Source organism: Protopterus annectens, chromosome 8.part0, assembly GCF_019279795.1.
Source record: "Protopterus annectens isolate FY-2018-M chromosome 8.part0, PAN1.0, whole genome shotgun sequence".
NCBI lineage: Eukaryota > Metazoa > Chordata > Ceratodontiformes > Protopteridae > Protopterus > Protopterus annectens.
Genome location: NC_056741.1, coordinates 1938913901 through 1938930428, shown reverse-complemented (window position 1 = coordinate 1938930428; position 16528 = coordinate 1938913901). Strand labels below are relative to the sequence as shown.

The 16528-nt window shown below is 43.4% G+C and overlaps 1 protein-coding gene across 1 annotated transcript in view; it reads left to right on the top strand.

Moving 5' to 3' along the window:
• TMEM170A (transmembrane protein 170A) overlaps positions 1 to 16528 on the top strand; it is a 109335-nt gene that overhangs the window by 77793 nt on the left and 15014 nt on the right. Inside the window, exon 2 of the mRNA XM_044081455.1 lies at positions 2204 to 2374. Within this exon, the coding sequence (XP_043937390.1) occupies positions 2204 to 2374 (171 nt within the window). The remainder of the gene's footprint in view (positions 1 to 2203; positions 2375 to 16528) is intronic.

Genomic DNA, 16528 nt, shown 5'->3' with positions numbered 1-16528 from the left:
CATCTTTCTGCTTTTTGTTTTTGTTCCATTTGTTTTGTTTCGGTTTCAGTGTTGGGCTGCTTGATTAACTGAAGCATGACTGTAGGATGCAGTGTCATCTTTGTCAGGTAGCCTTTCAAAACTCATCCACATGAAGTGGAAGCGACACCTACTGAAAGTTTTTCAATTATGTTGCATAGAAGCAACAGTAATGTTAGAATGCTGGGAGGGGTCTGGAAATGTGGCCTTTTGATTACTGTGAGGCAGGCTTGGTGGTCCTTATTGTAAAAGATATTGACCTGGTGGTGCACTGCTGAGGAAGGCTTTGGTAATGATGGTTCTTTGTATGGTTCTGACTGAGTATATGTTAAGGTTTTCCCTTTAGGACCCTGGATCAGAGTTTTTTTTTTTTTTTTTTTTTTTTTTTTTTTTTTTTTTTTTTTATCCTTACAGTCGAGCTCTTGGACAGGCTGTGTGATCCAGCAACTGTAGACTATGAAGAAGATTGCTTAACCCTAAATGAAAAAACTTTCTGAGACAGGGCTGTCTGCAAGAGCCAGTACTAAAGTTTGAGAATTTGGAAGGAAAAGAATGGGGTTGAATAAGTCTCAATGTCTCAAATGTACTTTCCCTTTAATTTTAATTTGTTTGCTTACATCACTAGTACACACCACTGTTTTTCATTTCTATGGATGTCCTTTAGGAAAAGTAAAGATTGTTCTGTAACAGCTGTACTAATGTCTGCTCATTCTTCACCATTGCAGCTTTGAAAGTTTGAATTTGCCTGGCTTGCTGTAAATATTAAATCAGAAGAATTGTGATTTCTTTTGAAGACTACTTTGATATCCTATTTTCTTTACCAAAGCGCTGTTTGTTCATAGTAGCATTCTGAGATGTAGAAAAGCATCCCGTTGAGTTTATTCTCATGGCTCAAGTCCAGTGGAAAGCTGCTGCCTCGTAGATGTACCTGAGGTAAAAATATGATCTTTGTCCAAACCATCTGCCTAAACTGACATGTAGCACCTCTTAGAATGTAAACTGCTGAAATATGTTTTTTAAATATCTCGTCCATTTTTAACTTAATAGGCTACTTGCTATCTGTTAATGTATCTTGTCCCAAAGTTTGGTGACATCTTGGTTGTATTATTTAGTGTGTGTGTGTGTGTGTGTGTGTGTGTGTGTGTGTGTGTGTGTGTGTGTGTGTGTGTGTGTGTGTGTGTGTGTGTACCTGAAAACGCCGAAAGTCCACAACGCCGACAACGAGAACACCGACACCAGAAGATTGACAACGGAGATCGAAAGTTGAGAATCCCGGCGCTGAGAACACTGAAATGTTAAGGTAACTGTGCGATAGGGACAGAAGTTAAGGTCAGGATGTGGGTAAGGTAAGTGTGTGGTGACTGACGTTAGGGTGGGGTGCGGGTCAGGTAAGTGTGTGATAGTGACTGACTTGAGGGTTAGGGTTTGGGTTAAGGTTGGTGCATAGATAGTTGTGTAGGTTTGTAAGGTTTTTGGCGTGCTTGTGTTTGTGTTTTTCGGGAAAGGTATTTGTTTTGTTGATTGTCGGGATTGTGGTTTGTTGGGCATACGTTTTGTGTTTTTGAACTTTTGGTTTTGTCGTGTGGGTTATTTCGTTCTCGGTGTTTTGGCGTGCCTGTGTTATCAGGTAGACCCTTATGTGTATGTGTGGGAGGACATCCACATTTAAAAAAAAAAAAAAAATGGCTTCAGGCTTTTGTTAGGAAGTGAACTTTTATTCTTGCACGACTTGTACCCTGCTCAGCTGAAGGATTGGCCTGACCTGTCTCGGGAGTGTCCCGTATCCTGCTTTAAATATACGGAGAACCCCTTGATGGCATCGTTCTGTTATGAATTTGTTGAAACTCTCTTTGCCATTACATGAAAGAAAGAAAATCTGAAAAAAGTTAGGTATTACTGTTTTTTTTTTCTTTTTTCTCTGTCATATTTGTGTTTGCGGTAGTGTATCATGAGCTCTGCCATGGCTAAAATATAACTTTTGTGATTTTTTAGTAAGACACTAATACGGTATGTCGGAGGTTTCCTGCAAAAGGTAGAAAGCTTTCTATATTTCAGCCTTGGCATGAATTTGACTGAACAGCTAGACAGTGGTTGATATTTTCTGTATCTGATTTCACTGAGATACTGGTAGATGGAAAAAAAAAAAAAAACTATAAATGGTAAATACTTTATTTTTGACTTTCAGAAATGTTATATGGTGTGTTTCTATGGGCCGTTGTATCTTCTCTTTCTGTCCATATACCTGCTGGACTTATCGCACTCTTTACTCTCTGGCATCATAAGTGTGGTCGGTTCACGTCAGTGGGTATCCTGCTAATGGGAGTCGTTGGACCACTTACTGCTGGAATCCTGACAAGTAGGTTTTTATTTTAACTTTCCGTTCCCAGTTCTGTTTGATGTATTACTTTTTTTCAGAGCACTTGTATAATGCCATGGCAGTAGTTACCAGAACTTCAACCATGGTTCATCTGATGTCCATTTTCTTGAAATTTCCTACCCAAGATGTTTGATTATTTACTACATGTAAGATAACTTCTGATGATCCAAGTGTCCATTTAAAGAGATTTGCGGATACTTGATTTTGCCAGATATTGCCTAGTATGGGCATTTTGAGGTGGATTCAGGATTAGTATAGCAGCAGCAAACAATTCACTTATCTTTTGTCTGTTTACTACTATAGAAGTAGTGTGTGCAAGATTAATGCACTGTATATTTTCACAGAAAGTTGGTATAGTTTTGAGTAGCAGTATGTGTTAAAATTCTTTTCTTTGTAAGTTAAATGTTAGTTTACATACCAATACTGGCTAACTATGAAACAGATAATTTGGTGCATAGTTGCCAATGATGTACTCTGTTCTAAGCTCACACTACAGTTCTTTCCAGAAATTAATTTTCTGAGGGTTTTGGGGGGGGTGTCTGTGATGGTTATAGTCTACATAGTGCTTACCATCTAGCAGTTTTAATAGTGGTACAGGCAGCATCATTAATTTGAAACGTAGCATTGCTTTTAGTTTGCTTCAGACTTTATTACATACAGTATCCCCAGAGTTTTCTGAACTTTGGTTAAACTGTTGAGTAATTGTTGCAGACGGACTGTGTTCTATAAACTTGATTTCTTGTTTTATATACAAGATAATGAATTTAAGAAAGTGGGCATTCATTTTTATTTCTTGGTATTGCGTTTTGACTTGAATGTTCAACCTGTTTTTGGTAGTGTTTGGCAACATTTGCAGTACATTTGGATAACTAATTGTCTTGAAGCCTGTGGGTTCTTGCTCTTTAATCCAAAAAGACGCTACAGAAAGTGGTAAAGCGAAACACGCAAAAGCAGTAGTTAAAACAACACTATGCGTATCACAATGTAGAAACTTTAATGGTAAAGCTTTCGGACATAATCCTTAATCAGTATGACATTGTTTTAAAACAATCACATGATACCATACACCAAATGATAAATAAACCTAATCTGATAAAATTACTTCAAACGCATCTGTTTGAATTTTAAAATAGGCTTGATAGAAACCATTTTATTTATACCAAGGGGTGATCAGCATGAAGACGCAAGATCCACTCATATTCCCTCAGTTCTAATTTATTATTCAAATCACCACCCCTGGAATCTTTAGAAATCGCATCAAGAACCTTAAACGTAAAAAAATGATTTTCTCCCTACTCCTTTAAATGCTGGGCTAAAGCATTAGTCGCAATACCTCTGCGGATTTCTGATTTATGTTCCACCACCCTTTCTCTTAACTTTTCTAGTTGATTTGCCTATATAGAAAGCAGAACATGATCTCTAAGTGGCCAGGTACATAATATTATTTGTATTACAGTTAGCATAGGTTCATAGGTAGGTACTAGGCTATCTGCCCGAAGGCATTTATAAGCCTAGCCAGAATGTGTTGGCTTTCACCGCCCCTTAGATTAGTTCCCTGTGCCTCTGTCCAGAGTGATCCCCGAGGTAAACGTTTCCCATCCACTAGTCAAGGTTTCTTTTGAAGAATGTTAGTGAGGAGCTCTGCCTAATGTAGATTGGGATCTTGTTCCAAAGCATGCGAAGTCTCTCTGGGACAGGAATCTATCCCTCCAGCACGTCTTATTTATTGTTGTGGTGAGGTTTAGATCCCTAGAGCTTGTGGCTCTAGGGGATAAGGTTTTCTTTAGGTGGAGCATGTCCATCAAGTCTGGGTTGGACATGGTCTTGTATGTCAGGCAGAGATCACCTCTGAGTAGGCGGTATGCAACCGAAGTGATCCTCTTGATGAGGTACTTCTGTGGTCTTTCCATCTGTTGCAGGTGTCTTGTAAGGTACATCCCAAATGGGGCGTTGTACTCAATGATGGGTCTGATGAGTGACGAGTAGAGGGGCACAATGACCTCTTGATCTGGATGCAAACCCTTTTGTGATTAGGTGGGCCATGTAGAAGGATTTTCTAACCACTTTGGCAATGTGGTTATCAAAGGTGAGATTACTATCTACTTGGGTCCCCAGATCCCTTATTACTACTTCCATATTTAGGGGACTACCACCTATGTGGTAGTTTGTGGGTACTTTGTTTTTTCCAAAAGGGATGACTATGCACTTTTTGGCATTTAGCTTGAGGCCATGATTTTGACAACAGGTATCCGTCTCAGTGAGACCCTTTAGGAGGATGTTGGGTCAGCCGGAGAGCCAATTATAGCCCCTAGTTTGCAGTAGTCTGCGAACTTGGTCAGCAATAGTCCTCCAGTGCTTGCCTGTACTTCTGAGAAGTAAATGCCGAACAGGAGGGGTCCTAGGACTGATCCCTGGGGGACAACACTTGTAACCGGTTTAGAGTCTGACCTAGCTCCTGCAACTCTCACCATGTGGGTTCTATCCGTGAACCAGTTGGCAACCCATCTTGTGACGTAGGGGTTTATGTTCAGGCTGGTGAGCTTGTCTATAATACCAGAATGGGGGATGGTGTTGAAGGCCTTTGCAAGGTCTAGGTAGGCTGTGTACCATCTTTCCCTCATCTATAGCCTTGGTAACTGTCTCTAAGTCCACCAGGTTTAGGTGGCATGATCTGCCATTAACAAAGCCGAACTGGGTAGGGTCGTGTTTGGAGGTTCCCAATGTCTGTTAATGAGTTCCATGATGATGCGCTCCATAGCCTTGCAGACCAAGCTAGTCAGGCTTATAGGGTGATAGTTCCCGGGGTCTGTTGTGGCTCCACCTTTGGAGAGGCTGAGTTTGAACAGTGTGTTTAGGTGAGGGGTTAGTTCGTCTTTGAGCTCGTATAGGATGCAGCCTGGGACACTGTCCGGTCCCATTGATGTGTTTTTGGCTTTGGAGAGGGCTGTTTTAACCTGAGTGTCTGATTTTGGGGACTCTACATTCTTCTGGTATGGTTATGGGCCCTTTTGGGGGTGAGAGGGGGGTGAAGTTTGCGCTGAACCTGTCTACCAGGATGTTGGCGATATCTGTTGGTACAGTGTGTTTTGTGCCATTCTGCACTAACTCCGAGCAGATCCGAGCATTGCCACTTAGATTCTTGACATAGCTAAAGAATGCCTTGTGCTTATCTTTGGAGTCCTTGGCAATTTTTCTTTCGAAGCTCGCCTTGGATGATTTTGAGGGATCGTAGTTACTTGCTGATACCGATCAGGGATGTCTTCCCTTCTTGGGATATTACTCTTTTCTGTACTAGTTTCCTCCTCCTGTTGTATAGCTTGTTTATGGCAGGAGTCCATCAGAATGGTTTCCTTTTCTTGGAGGAGTGAGTCTTGGTTTTGCTTGGGATGGCACGATCCATGCATTCTTGTAGGTGCCCGTAGAATGCATTAGTAAAGGATTTTGCAGCTTGGACAGTGTTATCCTTCAGCATGGGGGCTTTGAAACTTTCCAACTTGGTCTTAAGTAATGTGAAGTTTGCTTTTGAAAAGTTTTTCACAGTGGTTTTCTTGTCCGGGGGTGGGGGCGGAATGTGGATATCCAAAGTGATTTGTTTATAGTCTGATTTAACCAGCGAGGGGTTGACCTCCAGTGTGGAACAGCTGTCTCCCATGTTGGTGATGACCAGGTCCAATATGTTGTCACCTTTGGTGGGAGGGTTGACCAGTTGAACCAGGGTGTTTGAGTTTATAAATTCTAGGAAATGTTGGGCAAGGGAGTTAGTACTTGAGTAGTTCTTCCAGTTAATGTTTGGGTGATTGAAATCACCCAATATTAGGGTGTTTGGTAGGACCTTTGTTTCCCAGTGTTTCCAGAAATGTGGGATGGGGGTCTTGGGACATGGTGGGTTATCTGTAGAAAGCTGCAATTTGAGTTGCAGTTTTGCCCGTTGTTAGTTGCACATGGATGATCTCTGAAGCATCGTGCTGTGCCACTAACCTGGAGGAGTGGGTATCCTTGATGAATATGGATACGCCCCCGCCTTTTGTATTTCAGTTTGGGTTCTGTGGCCGAAATGTATTGTGAGTTTTGTAGCCTGGTAGTGCTGGGGTGCTCTCTGGAGCCTTAAACCAGATTTCTGTTACTGCACATAGATTTTTTTTTTTTTCTCCTTACTGAGGAGTGCCTCGAGTACGTGCATTTTGAGGTTTAGACTTGAGGCATTGAGTAGCATTACCCTCAGTTTTTTGTTACTTGTGCTATTTATGGTGGTAGGTTTGTCTTTTGAGCCTTGCCTAAAAAAGGCACTATGGGGGTGGCAAGAGCCTGGGCCAGTATTCGAAAGCCTAAGGGTGACAGGTGCAAGCCGTCTCTAGCGAAGCAGCATGGCTTGTCGAGCATGTCATCCCAGGTGGACAGACGCTGGATCCCCTTTGAATGACACCAGAAACTTAGCCAATTGTTGAAATCGAGAAATTTTTTTATACCGTGGTATAATTCTTAGTGAGGGCAAGATGCTACTCAGGGTAATACCAGCCTGGGCTATGTGATCAGAGTGCTCTTCCATGTCTCTCTTCATGTAGTCCAGGGAGGTACGGCTCAGGTCATTCACACCAACATGGACAATGACAGTCGTATTTGTACTTGTTCTGGAGTGACCTGAGTGCTTGTGTTATATGGTGGATCCTGGCACCCGACAGGCAGCTAACAGTAACCTTCTCCTTATTCAACCGAGTGAGTGGGACATCATTGTGCCTGACTATAGTCGCCTATTACTATTATGTTGGGTATGTTATTTTGCCTTAAGGGCTGTGATTGCATGGCACACTGGTTTTGTGAAGTATGTGTTTCATGGTTTGTATTGGGGGGGGGGGTGGAGGTTGCTTGGATATTTGCTGTATGTGTGTGTGTGTGTGTGTGTGTGTGTGTGTGTGTATACACACACACACACACACATATATATATATATATATATATATATATATATATATATATATATATATATATATATATATACATATACACACACACACACACACACACACACACACACACATATATATATATATATATATATATATATATATATATATATATATATATATATATATATATATATATATATATGTGTGTGTGTATATATATATATATATATATGTGTGTGTGTGTGTGTGTGTATAGATATATATATATATATATATATATATATATATATATATATATATATATATATATATGTGTATGTATAATATGTGTGTGTATATGTATGTATATAGATATAATCATCGTCATCCCCTTTTTTCCCATTTACATGGGGTTGGGGTATCGTATTAACTGTCGCCAACTCTGTCTATTCAGTGCCACTCTCCTGCCGCCTTCAACACTCATGCCTGACTGTCGCAGATCTTCTTTCACACAATCCATCCACCTCTTTGCTGGATGCCCTCGCTTCCTCTTACCTTCTTCCTGTCTGTCCCAAATATCCCTCACCAGGTGTCTTCTGCTTTTCTACACATGTGCCCATACCATCGTAGTCTGTTCTCTTTGATCTTTTCTGCAATTGGAGCTACTTTGGCTTCTGCTCTTAAGTCCTCATTTCTTCGCCTGTCCCGCAGTGTGCATCCTACCACCTTTCTCAGGCACTTCATTTCCATCACCTCTAGCTTCAACTGTTCTGCCTTTACTGCCCAGGTTTCTGTACCATACAGTAGTGCTGGTCGCACCACTGTCTTGTACACCTTACTTTTCAGCTTCTTTGGCATTCTTCTAACATATACTACACTTGATACGCTATGCCAGTTGGCTGCAGCCCCTCTGATTCTAGCTTTGACCTCTTCATTCAGACTACCCTTCTCCTCAACCACCCCTCCCAGATACTTGAAGCTGTTTACCTGTTCCACTATCTTCCCATCTATCTCTATTCTCAGCTTCTTCTGATTTCCCCAATCTGCTGCCATTATCACGGTCTTATCTGTGCTTAGTTTCATCCCATGTGCCTTCAGATTTGCATTCCATTCTCCTATCCTTTGCTGAAGTTCTAGATCAGAGTTTGCCTGTACTGCCACGTCGTCTGCATACAGCAGCTTTGTTGCTCTGACCCCTCCAACCTGTTTGCTGATGTAGTCCATTACCAGTATGAACAGCAGTGGGCTCAAGAGCTGACCCCTGGTGTACACCCACTCCCACTGGGAACCCCTCAGTGAGGCCAAACACTGTTCATACTTGAGTCACTAGGTCCTTGTACGTAGCCTGTACTAATTCTACCATTGTTTCTGGGACTTCAAACCGCAGTACTGCCCAGATCAGCTTTCTTGAGACCTTGTCATATGCTTTTTCCAAGTCTAGGAAAGCCCAGTTTGACTCTCTCCTCTTTTCTAGTTTCTTCTCAAGTAACTGTCTCAATGCAAACATCGGGTCAATTGTGCTGCATCCTGATCTGAATCCGAACTATTCATTTCCCATCTTACATTCTACTATTCTGCGTATCCGTTTATCAGTCACCCTCTCCAGAACTTTCTTGCAGTGTGGTAGGAGTTTGATGCCTCTGTATTGTCAACAATTGTGGATGTCCCCTTTGTTCTTGTACACTGGCACAAGTATGCTTATTCTCCAGTTATCTGGGATACGCCTTTCTCTCCACACTGCAATTAGTACCCTTGGGAGCCATTTCTCCCCTAGCTCACCCAGCATCTTTATCATATCTGCTGTGACCTCATCTGAGCCTGCTGCTTTCCCTGACTTCATTTTCCTTAGTGCTGCTCTTACTACTTCTAAGCTGGGCTCCTCTTCTACTCTCATTGTAGGCTGTTTCTGGGGCAGTACCGCTTCTGTGGGGTTTTCTTCATTCAGAAGCTGCTGGAAATACTCCTTCCATCTGCCTTTGATGTCCTGTGGGCTGGTAAGCAGGTTATTGCTGAAATCCTTTATGAAGGGTGTCTGACTATATCTTCTTTATCTTTCTGTCTTTGCTTTGCAACCTGGAAATAGTTTTTGTGCCCCTTACTGAGTCACTTTCCAGAAGCTGATAGAGTGCCTCTGATGCCCTATTCTTTGCTATTGCAACTTCTTTCTTAGTTTCTTTGTTAGCCAACCAGTAGTCCTTCCTAGCTTGATTTAGTCTTTTCAATCTCCCACTTCTTCCTGCACTCCTTTCTTTTGATTACTGTGTGTGTGTGTGTGTGTGTGTGTGTGTGTGTGTGTGTGTGTGTGTGTGTGTGTGTGTGTGTGTGTGTGTGTGTGTGTGTGTGTGTGTGTGTGTGTGTGTGTGTGTGTGTGTGTGTGTGTAATTCTTTGCACTCTTGAATACTAATACAATTATTGGTATTTTTTTCCCTGTTCTTCAGGTACTTTTAGTACTTATTTCACAGTCATTGGTAATCTTTCTTTTCTTTAATTTAAAAAAGTTTCCTATTCTAATTTTTGTTTTGCTTTCCTCCAGTTCAGTATGCCTGATGCTCCTTCCAGCTTTAAGAAATGTGTCGCTCATCGTCATAAAATCACCAGTATGGCCACCCACACAATGTGTGTATACTGTCTAGGCCCTAAACACCTAGATGTAGAGTGAGAGATATGGAAAGGTTCAACTCCCGTGCCCTTAGACCGGACAAACAAATGTTCTTGGAGGCTTACTTTCCTCTAAACGTTCATCTGACTGCTGGGCCTTAAACCCCCAAGAAAGAAGTTAAAAAGGGCAACTCTGTGGCCAGAGTCTTGTAAGAGATCTCTGCATCGTCTAGCTGCTTTTCAACTCTATCACGAAGTTAGGAGCCTCCAACTAAACTTGAATGAAAATTGGATCTGATTGTGTTGGATCCAATGTTATGATTCGAAAGACCCCCCCCCCCCCAGATCCATTCTCCACCTTTGATTTTGGAGCTGATGGCATTCATGCTCCCTTCACCTTTTCTTGATCAGTCTCCAAAATATCATTCAAGGCTTTCTACTTCTGCTCTTGGCTCTTCCAGGAGCTTGTCCAAGGCAGATGTAGATAGGATGATGAGGATGTTCCTCAGGACACACTGAAATTAGTCCTTTCGGCTGTGACCCCATCTGCTTTGGAGACCTTCCATAGAGCCACACCATCTGTCATAGTTCCTTCTCTGATCCATGCTTCAGTTTTGGAGGTGTTGATGTGAAAGCCTTGGAGTGGTCTTCCTCTGATCCGACGATATTGGCTTCTTTGACTGATGGTTTCTTTGAGCTATTCAGCCCAGGGTACCTCTGAGCTGGATGAGTTTTTGAGCCCAAGGGTCAGCTCTGGGGTGCTGGATTGAACTCCAAACTTTTCGCAGGCATCTCTTCACCTCAGAGCATCAGCATTGTATAGGTTGGCTCAACTCCCTCCTTTCATGGTTTGCCAATGGGACAGCAGGAGCTGATGAGTTTGTCTGCTTTGTCAGATCTGTCAGTTTCTGCTTCTCCCAAGCACTCCACTTTCAAGGTAGTGGAGAGAGTATTTTGTATAACTAAAGATGTTCTTCTATTCGTATGCTGTAGTATCCATAACATGAGGGAGTCCACCTCCCGTTGACTTGTACTTTCTGCCGTTATACCAAAGTTAAAATGCTACTGCGAAAGTACGTGCGTAGTGCTGCATCACACAGCATACATTGGCCATAAACTGGTTTCTGGTATAAAGCGGATGTCAACATGCACCTTCCTCCGAACTATTCTGCTGCCCGACCTCCTCCATTTTCATCCCCAAAGCTGGTACAGGACCACCTAGACTACAGTATGTCCCTTCTGCGGAGCCTGGGGTTTACTATAAGCCTTCAGAAATCCTTTCTGATCCACTCCCAGGGCCATGTCTTTCTGGGATGCAGAATTCTCATGGTCCAAATGATGGCCTGCCTACCTCCAGAAAAAACCCTCAATCACCACTTGTGTTCAGGGTCTAATCCCACTGCAAGCCATAATGGCCAGGGAGTTCCTTCATTTTCTGGGTTACTTGGCTTCCACCATCCCAATGGTACCCTTGGCAAGACTACACATGAGGAAATTTCAGTGGTTTCTGAGGACAATGTGGAAGCAACACTTTTCTCTGGAGTTTGTGGTTACACTCTTTACCTGTTTAACAAAAGAATTTATAATGGTGGATTTCACAGGTTATAAAAAACCCAGGCCCTTCCTCTCCAGCCACTTCTACCCAACCAGGATCTATGCACACATGTGTCAAGACACAGGCTGGGGTGCAGCTCTAGGGAGTTGGAGGTTGAGAAATGCCTGGACTCCCCCTTGGACACAGGAGCACATCAGCATCAAAGAAATGAGGGTGTTGATTTTTACTCTAAAAATATTCAAGTCCAGAATCCTACCAGGAGTGCTGAGATGGTTCACAGACAGCACCACAGTCCTCTAGTCCTCTGGTACATCACACAGGGAGAGGAAAAGTCCCTCTATCCTTTGCAGATGTCTCTTTATGCCTGGGTGTTTGCTCAACTGTAAGGTTTCTCTAAAGGCTGTTTACATCCCACCAGTTCAGAATGTGATGGTAAATTCATTAAGCAGGTCCGTGACCCAATCCCACGAATGGATGTTAAATTGGGATGTGTTCCTGGACCTGGTCCATCGATGGGGTACTCCACAGGTTGATCTGTATACCTCCCCCATGAACAGACAGCTTCCCAAATATTGTACTAGGATGCCAACCCTTGAGACATGGAAGGTGGACGTTCTTTCCTTTCCTTGGAAGGAGATGTTTGTTTGAATCCCCACCGTCCCTCTAATGCAGAAAGGTCTATTGAAAATTCAGAAGGAACTGAAAATCTTGCTGATGACTCCCTTTTGGCCAAGACAGCATTGGTTCCCCCTTCATCACCTAGCCAAGGGCAATCACCACAAGTTACTCTTCAGGATGAACCTGCTCACAACAGGACAAGGGACTGTAATGCATCCTCGGATGTCTGCCCTGCATCTAACTCTGTGGGTGATGGGGCTTTGATCCCATTCAGACACCTTTACACTAAAGAAATGCTACAGGTTCTGCAGGAAGCCAGAAATCCCACTACTAGAAAGTCCTAGCTATCCAAATGGAAGAGGTTTTCTGTCTGGTGTCTAAAAAAACAAATTAAAACCACTGTATGTTGAACCACTTGTGGTCCTGTCTTACCTGTGTGATCTAATGAAAAGTGGCCTGTCATACTCCTCCTTCAAGGCACATTTGTGTGCCATCTCAGCATGTTTACCTTTGGCTCCTCACTTAGCATCCAGGTTAGAAGTCTAATTGTTCCTGAAAGGAGTTTTACACACCAGACCATGGTAACAAATGTTATTTGTGTTTCACTGTTGTAGTCAGCACATTCGGGGTTATCTGCTTGCAGTAGCCCTCAGTTGGCCTGATTATCAAAGTCTTGGGTCCTGCCACTAAGAGAGTAGAGGTATAGCCAAAAGAAATCAGGGGGCTGGAGGGAGGGTAACCAGGACTGCAACAATTTTAGTTGAAAACTTTGGTTCTGAAATTCGAAAATGAAAATTAAAGACTGATGTAATGGCATCGGCTGCATGCTTTATACCACTGACTACCTGATGTCACCAGTTCTCTATATCCAGAGCTGGCTTTGCCACTGCAGTCTTGCAGGGCCTTATAGCTGGTCCTAATGCTATCTAAATTCCTCCTCCTATCCTTAGTTTTGGGAATCTACCCAAATGTGATGACTGCAACAGTGAAACATGAACATAGTACAGTTGTGTACACTTGCCATAAATGTAGATGTTAGTGTATTCACTGTTGCAGTCCTCTTCCAACGTTGCACTTGGAAAACTGTACTCCTGGTGGCCATCACCTCTGCCAGAAGGGTTTCTGAACTTCAAGCCCTCATGGCATCCTCTCCTTTCAAATTTTTCCATCAGGACAAGGTGTCTCTTCTTACCAATCCATCTTTCATGTCCAAGGTGGTGAATGAGCTATCACTAAATCAGGCTGTCAACCTTCCTACCTTTTTCCCTTCATCACAATCATTTAGTGAAAGGATCCTTCACACTCTCTCTAGATGTGCACAGACAGCTCAGATACTACTTGGCTAAAGCCAAATCCATCTGTAAGTCTGATAGGCTTTTTATTTCCTATCACCTAAGAGCCCTGGGGCATCCTGTTTCCAAGCTTTATTTCCTCCTGGATTTCTAAAGCCATTTCCTTCTGTTACACCACAAGTGGGAAGGATCTTCCTTCTCCAGTTAAGGCACACTTTCTTCTAGAGCTGTGTCTTCTTCTGGGCCCTTTTTTTAAGGGTCTGGATACAGCTTCCATCTTGGAGGCAGCTACATGGTCATCTGTTCGTACCTTTACCAAAACACTACAAATTCGATAGGATATTGTTTCCAGGTCTAGAGCAGGTTTTGCCAGGGCTATCCTGCATGTATTTGTGGAAAACGTCTTTGCTCCTCTTCCCAATCCCTCTTCTGCATGAGCTTTGGCATTCTCTCTCATGTTATGGATACTGCAGCATATAAATAGAAGGGCATAGAATAGTTGTGTAAAATCTTACCATAACCATAGATGTCCTTCTCTTCTATATGCTGCAGTATAGTTTTCCTCCCTGCCTTCTTGCCTGACGTCTGTACACTTGCTCCTTTTCAGGCGGGTGCTTGGCGGCTTTCACTTCTGAGGAAGGTGCGTGTTGATGTCTGCTTTATACCAGACATCTGTTTATGGCCGTTGTATGCTGTGTGATGCAACACTACGCACGTATCTTCGCAGTAACATTTTAACTTTGGTATAACCTCATGTTATGGATACTGCACCATATGGAAGAGGACGACATCTATGGTTATGGTAAAATTTTTCACATTTATTCTGTCCGATATTGTCAATTTTTTCTTATCCTCGCATATGGGTCTGGATTTGGTCCATCTGTTCCGACTAGGCCATTACCAAGCTTGTGGCAACCAAAAAGCTCTTGGATACTTCCCCCTTCCCATAATGAAACTCTCCCTGTTACATCAGATCTCATTTGCCTCTTTGTGAAAACTGAATCAGCTCATTCGAGCCCTGCTTCTTCACTTTCCTCAAAATCCACTAAAAGAGGAAAGAAAAGGCCTTCCTTGGCTCTGACAGAACCTCCGGAGCAGAAAGCAAAAATGTCAAAAATCTCCCATGTCCGATTCTTTCAGAGCCTTCAGTGCCAGTCACTACTGGGTTGGATCCTGCTTCTTCAGCTCCGATTCTTTCAAGTAAGGATAGAGCAGATCTGTTTGTCAGATCCAACAAAGAAATCCTTTCAAACTTATTTTGACACTACAAACAACTCCAGTACTGCCTGATATTTGATCCATTTAGATCGTGCGTACAGTCTCCCTTCTTATCTAGACCAAGATCCCCATCTGCGTCCTCTTCCCTTTTGAGCAGGATCCTTTAGAAGACATGGGACAGATGGTGCAGAAGATTTTGTGAGAGCAGGGCATCACTAAGCCCCCTTTGGCCTTGACCCTTGTGGTGCCAGGTCTGGTCTAAACCATCTACTCCCTCTTCTTACTTCTCTGACTTCGGATTCAGAGTCAGATTTGATATGCCTTGTTGCCTATATTGATCCGAGGATATTCTCCTCTTCGGATCAGACTGTTGCTCGAGGCTCTTCTGCCTCTTCAGAGCCAGAGAGTTCCCAGAGCCACAGTGAGCCTCACAAACCTTGTGTGCTAGACTCCCAGGTCTTCATTAATTCAGCTCTGGCTTCAACCCCTGGTGATCCAGTTTTCTGGACTGGAGGAGACCCCATCCCGAAAGCACGGCTTGTTGGAGCAGGAGTCCTTGTCCATTCAGGAGCCTTCAGCCTTTGGGGCTTTGGAGAGGGCTATAGCAGCCACTGCATCTAGAAGGTCACTACCCCCCTCAGATCCACAATCCCATCAAGATACCCTGTGTTCCTCTTCTGACCAGGAAGTTTCACAGGGACAGCAAAGACCTCTGGTGCCAGGATAACCATTTGGGTACCCCTACCTCTACTGATACCTCCCCAGGCTACCCCACTGAGGAGGTACCTAGGAAGAGACTCTGCAAGAGGAAGCATTTGGACTCTACAGAGGAGTCTGCCACGGAAGACAGCGACTTTGAGGGAGAAAGATCCCCACGGGCACCTCCTGAGGATGTTTCCTTTGGGGTGATTCTGAAACAGAGGGGAGGCTAGCAGTCCAGTAATCCTTCACCTGAGGAGTCAGTGTGCCTGGTTGTCTTTCCCACACTTCTACCTCCTGAGTGATTCTGCCCACCAATGAGCTCATAGGTTTGATCTCTCAGCAGGCATGGGAGACCCCGGACTCCATTAAACCTATTCCCCAGAGACCATATAAAAGTACCACTCCATCTGACAATGCCTCCTTGACAAAATTGGTTGCAGTAGATGATGTCGTCGTGGTGGCTACCAAGAAAGTACTTTCTGAGGAGAGTTCAACTATCCATTCTAATAAAGGATTCTAGGACGATGGATAGTTGTGGGAAGCGACTGTTTTTCTTTAGCGATCTTTGCCTTGTGATCGCTGAATTATCTTTCTAATTTCACCAGATTACAAGGGGATCTAATCCAGCAGCTGTCAGATACCCTTGAAAGAGCAGTAGCTGAAGGAGCAAGAGAGAAAGGTAGCTTCCCAGTTAGCCTCCCTACATTCGGTAGCTAACTGTTCCATGAGGCTCATTGCACATGCAGCCGAAGGAACGAGTAGAGCGTTTGGTTCCGGCATCTGTATGAGGAGGCATGCCTGGATGTGCCTTTGTGATTTTGCTGAGCCTTTTAAGTCTTCATCAGTACAGCATTTAACAGAACTTCTCTTTTTGGTCCCAAAGTCAAAAATACACTATCCAGGTGTGAGAAGAAAGGTAAGACGCTCTGCTGTGGGCTTATGTTTTTCGGGTTCTCAGAGACCTTTTCCTAAGGATCACAATGGTCCTACCAAGATGCACGTGGAGAGTTCTCCCCAGAGGCAGAGGAGGGAACAATAATGGAAGACACCACCTTCTCAGCAGAGGTCTGCAGAACCAAGGGTCCTGGGAAGCTTTCTTCAGGAACCCCTTTCAGCACTCCTGAAAGGAGGCCTGATTGTCCACCTCTGGAGGTAATCGGGGGTTGACTATCCCTGCACTGGAGAGCCTGGCAAAAGATAACTACCATATGTGGGTGTAGAGGATAATATCCAGGAGTTACTGTATTCCTTTTTCTCAACAACCCC